Consider the following 11524-nt stretch of genomic DNA (forward strand, 5'->3'; position numbering starts at 1 on the left):
TAGTATACACTCAATACATGTTAGCTGTTAATATTTCTACCACTACCAGTACTAAATGAGATAGCCCTTCTAAGCCCAGAAAAAGCGTATCAGCTGTACACACGTTCACATTAGCTGTCCCCACCCCCTGAACTCCTGCTGCCCTGAACCTCCATGGGAGGAAGACAGGCATCCAGAAACAGACAGCAGTGATGGGAACTGGATAAATCCCAGTGTTAACAGAGGTCGGCTCTGTCTACTAACCTCATCATAGCATCAGGTGATGCTTGTTCGAGGGGCAGGGCCACTGGAGGAAGCCCCAAGAACAGGGTCCATATGGGAAGCAGGCATTCCCGGCCCCAGTCCTCCACCTCCACCAGCCTCATTTCTTTCCGTACCCATTTCCCCTGACCTCAGGCTGCTCTTCCTTTCCCGCTGCATCCCGCCACCCACGCCCTCTGCTGCTGCTTCTTCCGTTCTCCTCCCCATGCAAGCAAAGGGTTTTTTTGTGTTTTTTTTTGGTTGTTTGGGGTTTTTTTTACCCAGAACGTTTGCCCCTTTTCTCTGGACGTCTCCAAACAGTGGCAGAAGTGAGGGGACATTTGGGCATAGAAATATGCAGCCCAGGTGTCCTTGTCGGCTGGGCCAGGTGGGGCTGCGTTTTCTGGGGAGCAGCAATGCCCTGGTGAGCTGCTGAGCGGTGGAGACAGAGAGCAGGAGGGGAGAAGAGCAGCTGGAGGAACTGTGGTCCCAGCTCTGCCTACAGAGGGAGCAAACTGGGGGTGAAGGTTGAGGCTGCCGCCCGTGGGGAATGGTGAGGGATCCCCAAGAGCTGCGTTGGTGGCCTGAGCACAGGTCAGGTTAAAAGGATGCTAGAAGAAAGGGCATGAGGGGCAGCAACTGTGGAGGCTGCTGGTTAGGCAGAGCTAGGTCTCTACTCAGAGGTTTCCTCCTCAGAGAGGCCTTTCCTGACAGCTCTAGCTAAAATAATACCCTCCACCAGCACCCTCAGCTGCCATTCTCTATTTCCTTACCGTGCTTTATTTTTCTCCATAGCCTTGAGTAATACCTGAAGTTAACTATTATTTATGGTCGTCAGGGTACTGCTCTTCTCCAGTAGACTTTGTCTCACTTGTTGCTCTATTTTTAGCACCTAGAACAATGCCTGGTACACAGTAGGTCCTCAATAAATATTTGTTGAATGTAAGACTGAGTGATCACCATCATCATTATTCGGAGAAGACTCTACTCCCTTATGCGTGGCGGAGTACTCAGTCCCTGCCACGTGCTAGGCGGCAGCCAGTCAGCCTCTGGTCCAGCAGAGGGCCACAGTGTCGCCCTTCTTTTTAGGGGGTGCTCACAAGCCTCGGATGTGAAGTGACATTGCAAAGATCCTCTCCTGAGATCACGTGGGCTGTGTACCTGGGAAGGGATGTTGCCCTTTGTCCATGTCTGCCCTACGTCCAACTCCAAGGGCAAGGGACCTGGTCTAGAGAGGGGAGTTAATAGGCTCCTCCTAGGTGTTGGAGGGAGGACCGTGTTGGTCATTTGGAAGTTGGGCTCGTAAACCAGGAAAGGGAGGCTAGAAGTTGACTTCGTTTCCTTGGCAAAGGAGCAGGGCCGATTTTTCTGTCCTACCACAGAGAAGTGCTATTAGGACGGGGAGTAGCTACCTCACCACACTCCTTGAGGTGGGAAGGGAGACCTGCAAACACTCAGTCCAAAGGTAGTGTGTGTGTGCAGGCCGAGCAACTAACCACGGCTGCAGGGACCACAACTTGGTCCAGATACAAGGCCAAAGAAGCCACCGTTATTTTTCATGTCCTAGGAAGTGCTCTCCTCAGCTGAAGAAGAGAATGAAGTCTCCCTGATCAGATATCTGTGAACCTGACTACAAGAAAAAGTGAAAAATGCTCAGAATCCCAGATATTTTATAGCTATAAAACCAAGCATCCACATAATTGCATTTTTTACTTTGCAACCAGAGATTTGGTGTGATATAGACTCATAGTTGATAATATTCTATATATGTGTGTGTACATATACACATATATATAGTCTTTAAGTTATTCGTGTCTTCTGCCTATAGACAGAGTATTCCACATTTTTATATTAAGTATGGGCTTTTGTAGATAACATTCTTCATATCTCCAGGTTGGTCCAGGGTTTAGTTATTTTTTCTTGCTTGCAGATGCCATGTCCTAAATCTATGTCCTGATTAGATGTCTGAGTGCTATAGTACAATCGTGAAATGCACCTTGTTCTTAATAAGTGCCATGAGGACTTAAGAGTCATCATCTCGGGGTCTTCTCATTTTCATTAAGTAGCCATGTGACTTAGTGCAGGGCATATAAACTCTTTGGACCCCAGTTTCCCAACTCTAATTTGAAGAGATTGGGTTAGTTACTAAATTTGCTTTTAAAGCAAAAGAATCTATGATTCAAGCAATGTTTTTATATAAACACTGATAATGTTTTTTCTTCATTGAGAGAAACATGATTTATGTCACCATCATATGTGGGGCATCTATTTATAGATTGATCAGTATCCAGCTTTAGGAAGAGCATCAAATATCTCAATACATGTTGAGATTTGGTTCTGTTGTTGTTGTTTTTAATTTTAGTTCCTTTCTGAGGAATTGAGTCCATTAAGATATTTCATGCTCAGCCAGTATGTTCATTATTTTTAGACAGTATGCTTAAAATAAAGGAGATGACTTTATTTGATACCTTTATTTATATGCAAAACAGCGCACCATTCATGAGATATGAAAAACTCGTCAGATAGAAACCAGATTATATCTATTTTCACTACAAAATATTGCATTATATAAAGCAACAGAGACACAAAAAAACCCTGAAAAAGACTAAATTCTTTGGATAGCAGATGTGGTTTTTTTTTTTTTTTTTCCCTTGTCTCTAAAATACACTCCTTGTTTTAAGAGTTTCACAGCTGAGAACATGAAACATTTTCAGGTTATAGACTTTTCTTTTTGGTTGTCACAGAGGAAAGTAGTTCTGAATTCTTTTTTTTTTTTTTTAGGAAAATAACTTAATTTCCTAAAATCATCCCACACACAAACATCACACACACACAAAGAAGCTACTCTCCTTATAAACGGTTTGCAAAGTACTTTTCAGACATAACTACAGATAAGGATAACAACACTGACTTTTTTAAAAAAACTATAACAGTGAAGTGCTAGTGTTGCTGATGTCACAACAAAAGAACCTTTCAGGAACAAACATCTTAATATATAAAATATGTTTAGAAACAGGGAGATGTGGGAAATTTGTTATACAAGTGCAATATAATTAGAGCAAAAAGAAAGACCACAGTATAATCTCAACAAACACGTAAAAAGTTAGACATAATTATTCCACAGGAGAAAGTGTAAACACTTGACTATAAATAAATTGGCACAGAGTGTCCAAAGTAAAATTATCACCACTCTGAAAAATAAGTGTCTTGAAAAAAATACTCTACTCCTTCTAACATAAATAAAAATAGGTTGTCTTTTCTAACTGCACCTATGGGTCCACATGTTTAAGGTCACAAATAGATGTTTTTGGATATATAAAGGGGCACTTCGCCTGAAAAAGCAATCAGATATTTCCATTTAAATATGGATTTTCCTGTCTACATTAGCGTCAGACCTTGGGGTTAAAAATCTCACCAAACTCAAATCTTCCCACAATATCTGTTTGTTCTCAATGCATGTTTTTAACCTTACCATATCTTCTAGGCTTGTCTGTTTTACTTGGATTCTAATATAATCTTTCTTTTCACAACGGATCAGAAAGTTTCCTGTTCCACCTTTCTGTGTCTTGAATCTCTGCCCTGGAGGAGATTCCCTCCCCTCCCCTCATGATGTTTGGTGATTTGTCAGTTAGAAAAAATCCAGATAGTCTAAAGTTAGAAGCCCAGACTCTGAGCTTCTGCCCTCATTCTTTCAAAACATGAAGATCTGTGGGAGATGAATGTAGGAGAACTCAGTCTCTAGTGAGCTAAAGCAACAACCCCTAAAGGGATCCTAACACGTGGAGGGGAGGCCTGGAGGCCACTCGTCTCGGTGCCTCCAGGAGGTTCGCCTTGCCTGGAAAATACTCCCTACAAGCCCCAGGGCTCGCCAGACAACCCCACCCTTCTGGAGTCGGAAACCTTCCAGAGTCGCCCTGCCGACAGGAGAGAACACGGTGCGAGCCTCCTACCCGGTCCAAGGCCGTGGCGGCGGCCGTCCCGCTGGGCCACCGTCTCCTCCTCCATCGCCGCGGCGACCGCCCGGGTTGGCCGCGTTTTACCCACTCCCGGCCAAGCGGCCCCGCGCCGCGACCCCGGCTCTACACGTCCAGGACGTGGTTGAGATAGGAGATGTAGCAGATGGCCAAGCGCAGGATCTCGATCTTGGACAGCTTCTTGTCCGGGGGCAGCGTGGGCAGCAGTTTGCGGAGCTCGGCGAAGGCCAGGTTGAAGGCCTCCACGCGGATGCGCTCGCGGGTGGCGTGGGCCGAGCGGTACTTGGCCGTGGCGCGCCGGCGGCGGCGCTTCTCCTCGCGGCTCAGCTGCTGCGGGTGCGGGTAGAGCGCGGCCCGGCTGCCGCCCTTGCCGTCGCCTTCGGCCTCCTCCACCGGCTCCAGGTCCGACACGCTGCCCAGCACCTTGGCGTCCGCGCCACCCAGCGACTCCGGGTCCGAGGGCGCCGAACTGGGGTGGTCCGAGTCGGCGGCTTGGTCTGGACTCAGCATCATTTTGGAGGCTGAGGGGGAGTCAGAAAAGCGATCAATAAAAGGAATGGGGGGTCTTCTTTGGATAGGAGCGAGAGCGGGCGAGGGCCTAGCCTGCCGGGCCTCCGCGCGGCCCGGGCCGCCTCCCCACGGCAGGCCGGCGAGCTCCGAGGAGCGGACCCCGCGGGGAGGGAGCGCGCCGAGGCGGGCAGGCCCGAGAGCCGAGCCCCGCGCCACCGCCCGGCTCAGGAGCCAGCGAGGCCTCGCCTCGGCCCAGGCCGCATCCTAGACCTGACACCGAGGCCTGCGGGAGACCCACACCGGCCTGCGGGCCTGCTCCGGGGAACGACCGCAGGCCTGCGAGGCCGCTCCTGGGTTTCGTGCCTCCTTCGGCTAAATACAACTCGGCCATTCCGCCTCCCTTACTTCTTCTCCGACCCTGACAAACGAATGAATGCGAACGACGAATCCATCTGGGGTTTGCGGGGGGGCGGGGAGACGCGGAGCGCGCTTTCCGCCCCGAGGGCCTGGGGCGAAGCCGCCGGAGAACTGGGCGCCCGCGGGCCGCGCGCGGGTCTGGGGCGCGGGGCGGCCGGGACTCTAGAGGAACCCAGCCCCGAGCGCGGACGGAGAGCAGGCGTCCCGGAGCGGGAAGGCTTCCCCGTACCCCTCGCGCTTCTCCGAAATAATAGATGACTAAACAAACGTGGAGGCTCCTTTCAACAGCAAATGGACTCTCATGCCCTCGCAGGCTCCCGAAGCACCATCTGTCACGCAGACAGCCACACACATCGGGGACCTAGGGACACGGCGACGTGGGATAAGACAATGCGCCCGCAGTCTGCCGACCACCTCCCGGGAATAGGTCGGCGGCCGGGTGGCTGCGGAAGGAGAGGCTGGGGAGGGGAGGGAAGGGAAGGGCCGGGGAGAGGCGGGCGCCGCGTCTGCTGCCCCGGCCCGAGCTGCATCCCCGCCCGCAAAGTTTGGTGCTCGGGGGCCCGGAGTCGGGAGCCCTCAGCTGTCCCCGGGCGGCCTGGCCGAGGCCGAGCTAGCCCGTCCTCAGCTTTCCTCTAAGGATGCGATCCTAGAAAGGCCTCCTTGCCCGGCTCCTCCCGGGCGCCTGGAGGACCAGCCCCGATCGCGCGCCTCCGGGGAGGGGGCCGCTCCCAGCCGTGGGGCTTCGAGGAAATTCGGGCTTCGAGAAAGGGTCCGGCAGGCGGGGAGGCACCTGCGGGGGCTACGCGCACCGATCGCGGGCACCGGGAGGGAGGACCAGGCTGCGAGCCCCGGGCCCCTAGTGCGCCGCTGGAGGGATACTCGCTGGAAGAGAGATCGAGTCGGCGACGTGCGGCAGCGTTTGCTCCTAGACAAAAGCGGGGGCTGTGCTATCCGCTCCCAGCACCGCACTTGCTTAGGAGCGAATTTGGCTCCAAGGCAGCTTTCATTTCCCTGCGAGGAAAACAAGTCCTCTAAGGCAAAATAAAAACAAATGCTCCAAGCGAAATACATGTGACTCCCTGTGGGCTTTTCACGGATACGTTTATAAGTAGAACAACTTGCAGCTACACCTTCGCCTTGAAAGGGTATAAATAAATAGGCGAGTAATGGAAAATCACAATAAACCACAACATAGTTGTAGTTCGGGTAAAAAGTTCCCGGGTTGCCCTCGAAGCATGTTAAATTCTTCTCCAGAAATCTTTTAAAAATATTCGTAAATAGCATGTCGTGTATGCATTTTGGTTTTTTCAGCCATTCACTGAAATACATCTATAAATGCGATATGAATCATCTAACTTAGTTCCAAGCTGGAAAAAAATCATTTAAAGGAGGCTTACCTTGTAAAAGCCTTTTCGATAATCTTTTCTCCAATCTTTTAGAGTTAAAATCCCAGGGAATAGCAGGGAGAAATGCCGAAATATATTAGAAGCAGCAAATATTTATTACATTCAAAAATGAAAAAGCAGCTGTCATCTCGCTGGTGTCCACAGCGAGGGACGATAATATCTCAGGATGTGGACGATATGAATGATTGTTCACTTAGTTGATAGATCAAAAACGGCTTTTCCTTTTAATTGTTCTCAAACATTTCGGGAAATTCGTTGTTGATTTTTTTTTTAAACGATGTGTTGAAAAGTCTCGTGCCTCTTTTCCTCTTCTAGGTCTCTATAAATAACAAAAGAGATGCAGAGATAAACACAATCACATCAAAGGGCTGATTCCTCCACTTTCTAATAGCGGAAGAATCAATAAGAAAGATGGTTAAGATAAGATTCCGCTCCTGTAGAACGCCTTTCCTTCCCTTAATACGACTGAGCAGAAACTGGGAAGTGCAAGGCAGAGATTTGATCTTGCTCAGAAGTGATTTTTTTTTTTTTTTTTTTTTTTTTGAGATAAGGCTTTGTTCAGCTGATGTCTCCCCAGTTCCCAGGAACACAATACTGTAACTCGGGGCTTAGCTTGCCTCTTCCTCTTCCCTCATTTACTTGTATGTTGTATAAACAGACACATATTTCCAGTTTCAAAGTCTTTCAAGGCTTGGTTACATCTCCCACCCCCACCCCCTCCTTTCTTTACCTTGTAGCAAAATATATATAGTCAGTGGCTTGGAGATGTTTGGAGAAAGGTTGGTGAAAAGTGAACGTCTCCCGGAGTAACAGTGACAGGGAAGCCGAGAAAGACGCGGGAGGGTGGGAGAGCCAGAGCAAAGAGGCAGAGATGAGTGTGTGGCTTCTTGGCTCTCCTGGTACCAATTGATTCAGCCTGGAGATGGTGGAAGAGATAAAGGCTTAAGAAGGGGGATGGAATTTTTTTTCCCTAAATTGATATTTAATGGGAAATCCTATTGGACAGAAACCTGGACATGAGTCACTTAATTGGACTTGACATCTGTCACAGTGTGGGAGTTTTCACAGCCCAAATATTTTAGCAGATCAGATTCCCACTGAATCTATGCCATAAAATATAACAGTTGAAAGCAGTCCATGATAGAAACCTTAGCCTCTAATCAGAATCTCTAGCCATAATCAGGCTATTTCTCTTTTTCAGATTATTGATGCAATATTTAAGTGCAAATAAACAACATATTGACTATGGACAAATTCTCCTGGCACATTATAAAACCAATATCTTCCCTTAAAGTTTAGGATAATGTTTGTGTCCAGAACATGGAAATATATACTATATATGGTGCTACAATAAATATATTCAGATATGCAACAGCTAACATTTATTTGTAATCATTTACATTTTAAAAGACACTTCAACAAGGCTTGATTAAGCATATTCATATTTTTGAGAGATACCCTGCCACTGGACTAATTTTCCCATATATGATAAAAACCTTTCAATAGATTAAGTCATTGCTGATATTGAGAACAGAATCCAGGTATTGTAATTTCAAGGATCAATATATGAGACCATTCTACTTTTCTGAATATGTTTGTTTTTCTCTTCACCCACTCATTCATTAAACTTAAAATATGGCATACTACATGTGTTGATTATTGCAGTTCATTCTTGCTTATTTTAACATGCGAATATTTAGCTGTGTGGCAGTGCATTGGGCCAGGACATAAACACTCACAAATCATCAGTGTATTCCAGCACATAATACCTTTGCCTTACATGACCCCACAGCCCTGAATTTATATGTCTTATGACAAAAGGGAAAATCTAATTCAACTATTTGGCCACTTTATAGAGATACTGTTAGTCACCATCAATTGCATATTATTTGTAAACATTTTAGCTTTTCTGATTGTGCAAGTTTAAAAGAAATAAAGAGTATTGCAGCCTTACCCCCCGACCTCCTTAGTCCCTGAGGTAGCACTTGTGGAGAGAAAAGTCCTCGCTTTCCCTCCTTGATCAATTTTACCATAAAAACAGGTTTTATCATCAGGGGAGGGGGTTGACCAGCTCGCCCCTAGGAGTGACCCTCTGGGTTCTTCATGGCTGTCACCATTCCTGTTTGCCTTTGAACACATTTTTCATCCTGTGGGAGATTCCTGGACCAGAATGGGGGAGAGCACGGAGTGCCTCCACAGATAATGGGCACCAGCATTTTCCAGCCTTGCCTCTGTCCAGTCCTGGCACAGAAGTATATTTACATATCCCAGGACATTTAAGTGAAGGCAGAAGCCAGCCACATTTGGATGGCAATGGAAACAGGTGAGTGCATGAACTCCCAAGATAGTGAAGATGAAGGGAGAGGGGAGGTTTTCCCACTCTGGCTAGGAGCAGTCAACGCTAAGCATTCACACATAGCCAGAAGTATACAAACAGATATACACCCACAGATACTTGTACTCTTCACCCCCAATCACACAAGCTGGTGGGCTCTATTAGACCACTACACATTCAGACTGACAGATTGAAAACCTGGTGGGTCTAATCACCATAGCCCACAAGGCAACTGGTAGAGTGGCAAGCAACTGGTTACCCTGGTGTTGGGGGGAGGAAGGAGAAATGGGGAGACCATCCAGGGCAGGTCAGATTCCGCTATGGTGTGTGTGAATCCAAGCACACTTTCTTTTACGTTCAGGCTTTATGCTTTCACACTTACAGCCTGCATGTGCATAAATTAACCCATGAGTAAGCCTGTGTAAACAGGTACACACTCAGATCCACCTAGTCACACGGTCATGGTCACAAACATGGATTCACACTCACACACACGCATTCTTTCTTCCAGGAAAGGCCCCACCCTTGCCTTTTCTAAGACCTCTCCGGCACAGATGGTCCTTCCTTCTGTGCTCCATAAGCACTCTTTTCATATCTCCCTTAGAGACTACATTGTGTGCTGTGATTCTTGGTTTCCATACCTTGGTCTCCCACTAGGCTGTAATGCTTCTGGGGAGGATTGTGGCTCATATCGCTAGCACCCCTGTCCGAGTTTGACATGTTATAAGGACTCAGTACATTTATGGTAAATGACTCCCTGGGTACAGAGGCACCCAGGATGTTTGTAACACAGAAACACTTCCTCCAAAAGACACCCATGGTTTCAGTTGTACCAGTTTTCTCTCCTATAGTAGTGAGGATAATAATCCTGCCCAACTCTCTTCACAGGCTGGTTATGAATCTCAATGTATATGAAAGTATTTTATAAAATACTAAGCACCAGGCAAATAAAGATATTATGAACTATTACTCCTAATAGCAAATAATATTATTAAATCAGCGGGGAGGTAGAAAAAGCCAGACTTCCTGACTCTATCATATGCCAGCTGTGTGAACTTAAGTGAGTTACTTAACCTTTCTGGACCTCAGTTTTCTATCTGTAAAATGGGAATAACAAAAGTATGTTATGTTATATATTTTTCCAAAGATGAGCAAGATAATCTGTGTAAAGTGCTTGAACTAATGCCTAGTTTATTTAGTCTTTCATTTATATATATATAATATATATGTATAATATATTTAAATATATAATATTTAGTTTATTTAGTCATGCCAAATAAGTGTGGGTTATTAATATTGTTAATAACATGATTCTTATTATTCAATATAAATATATATAAATAAATATATACTGAGAACAGGAAATATAAATGAAATTACACAAAATATACACATATCCAGTGTGTGTGTGTGTGTATCTGTGTGTGTATGTATGTAGATAGATAGATATGTATATATCTGGCAAGTAGCCTAGAGTGAGCACTTTCCATATGTCAAACATAGGTCAAGGGACTTCACACATATTAACTCATTTATCTTCACCACAAAGCCATGAGGTAGGCCCTGTTGCATACAAGGAAACTGGGACACAGAGAAGTAGTCTACTCAAGGTCACATAGTTAATAAATTATAAGGCCAAGGTTTAGACTCAGGTGGCCCAAATTCAGAAACTGCAACTACTATGCACTGCTGCTTCTATGGTCATGGTTTTCTATGCAAATATACTCATGCAGAAGAATTACTCACCAAATGAAATGCATATTTTGAGGGAGAGGTATATATACACACAAAACATATATAAATTACCACATTTTTCATTCAGAGGTGGTCAGAGAGTCACAGTAAGTTTTGAATACTTCCTGTGAGTCTCATATTGTGCCAGACACTGTCGGACTACAGAGGCTTTATAATTATTTGTTAATTCAACTAGACAGCTATTTCCAATCTATTTTCTTAAATTTTGCACCCCATCAGTAAAAATGTTCAGCATACATATCCAGTGTATGTATGTTCATTATTAACAAACTTTATACATGTACTATCGTAGTAGCATATTCTGTAATTATAAAGCATACACAAAAAGACATTTTAAAAGGGTGATAAACATAAAATTAGCAGTATCTATAAAATAATTTTATTTATTATCATACAAAAACCTCTTAACAACACAAGATATTATTGGTAATATATAGTTTTTTTAAAGAGCAATAAGCTTTATTTTACTATAGTTATTGGTTAATCCTTTGAGATAACATGATTTGATGGTCTGGTTTTAAGCTCAATTTATTTATTAATGGCTAATATGGCAGAAAAAGATGTAATACAAAGATTCAAAGATCCAAACAGAAGATCATCATTGATTGTACTGAATTATGATTCTCATTTTTCTATATTATCTAACAAATATGCCAAAGTTTTTTTGAAATTTGGTTAGCAATTTTCTTTCTAATGTGAATTATTCTTTTTAACAAATGGGTTCAAAGCCCTGAAACTCTTTATTTGGAAAAAGTTTTTAACAGTTTGGAAATTTCTATTTCCACGTGTTTTAAGTGTTCAGATACAGGAGATTTTAATATGCGGCATATTTCCGTTATTTCAGTGGCAAAAAAATGACGTAATGATAGAAAAATGTCCAAATATTT

The 11524-nt window shown here is 45.0% G+C and overlaps 1 protein-coding gene across 1 annotated transcript; it reads right to left on the reverse strand.

Annotated features, from left to right (window-relative positions):
• Positions 1-2737: 2737 nt before the first annotated feature.
• On the reverse strand, positions 2738-8174 carry NHLH2 (nescient helix-loop-helix 2). The gene is made up of 2 exons (XM_057539907.1): positions 6539-8174; positions 2738-4735 (listed from the first exon to the last, which is right to left on the reverse strand). The coding sequence occupies exon 2, from the start codon at positions 4725-4727 to the stop codon at positions 4320-4322; it is 408 nt and encodes a 135-aa protein (XP_057395890.1). The 5' UTR covers positions 4728-4735; positions 6539-8174; the 3' UTR covers positions 2738-4319.
• Positions 8175-11524: the final 3350 nt, after the last annotated feature.

This window comes from Balaenoptera acutorostrata, chromosome 1 (assembly GCF_949987535.1).
Source record: "Balaenoptera acutorostrata chromosome 1, mBalAcu1.1, whole genome shotgun sequence".
In the NCBI taxonomy this organism is placed as follows: Eukaryota; Metazoa; Chordata; class Mammalia; order Artiodactyla; family Balaenopteridae; genus Balaenoptera; species Balaenoptera acutorostrata.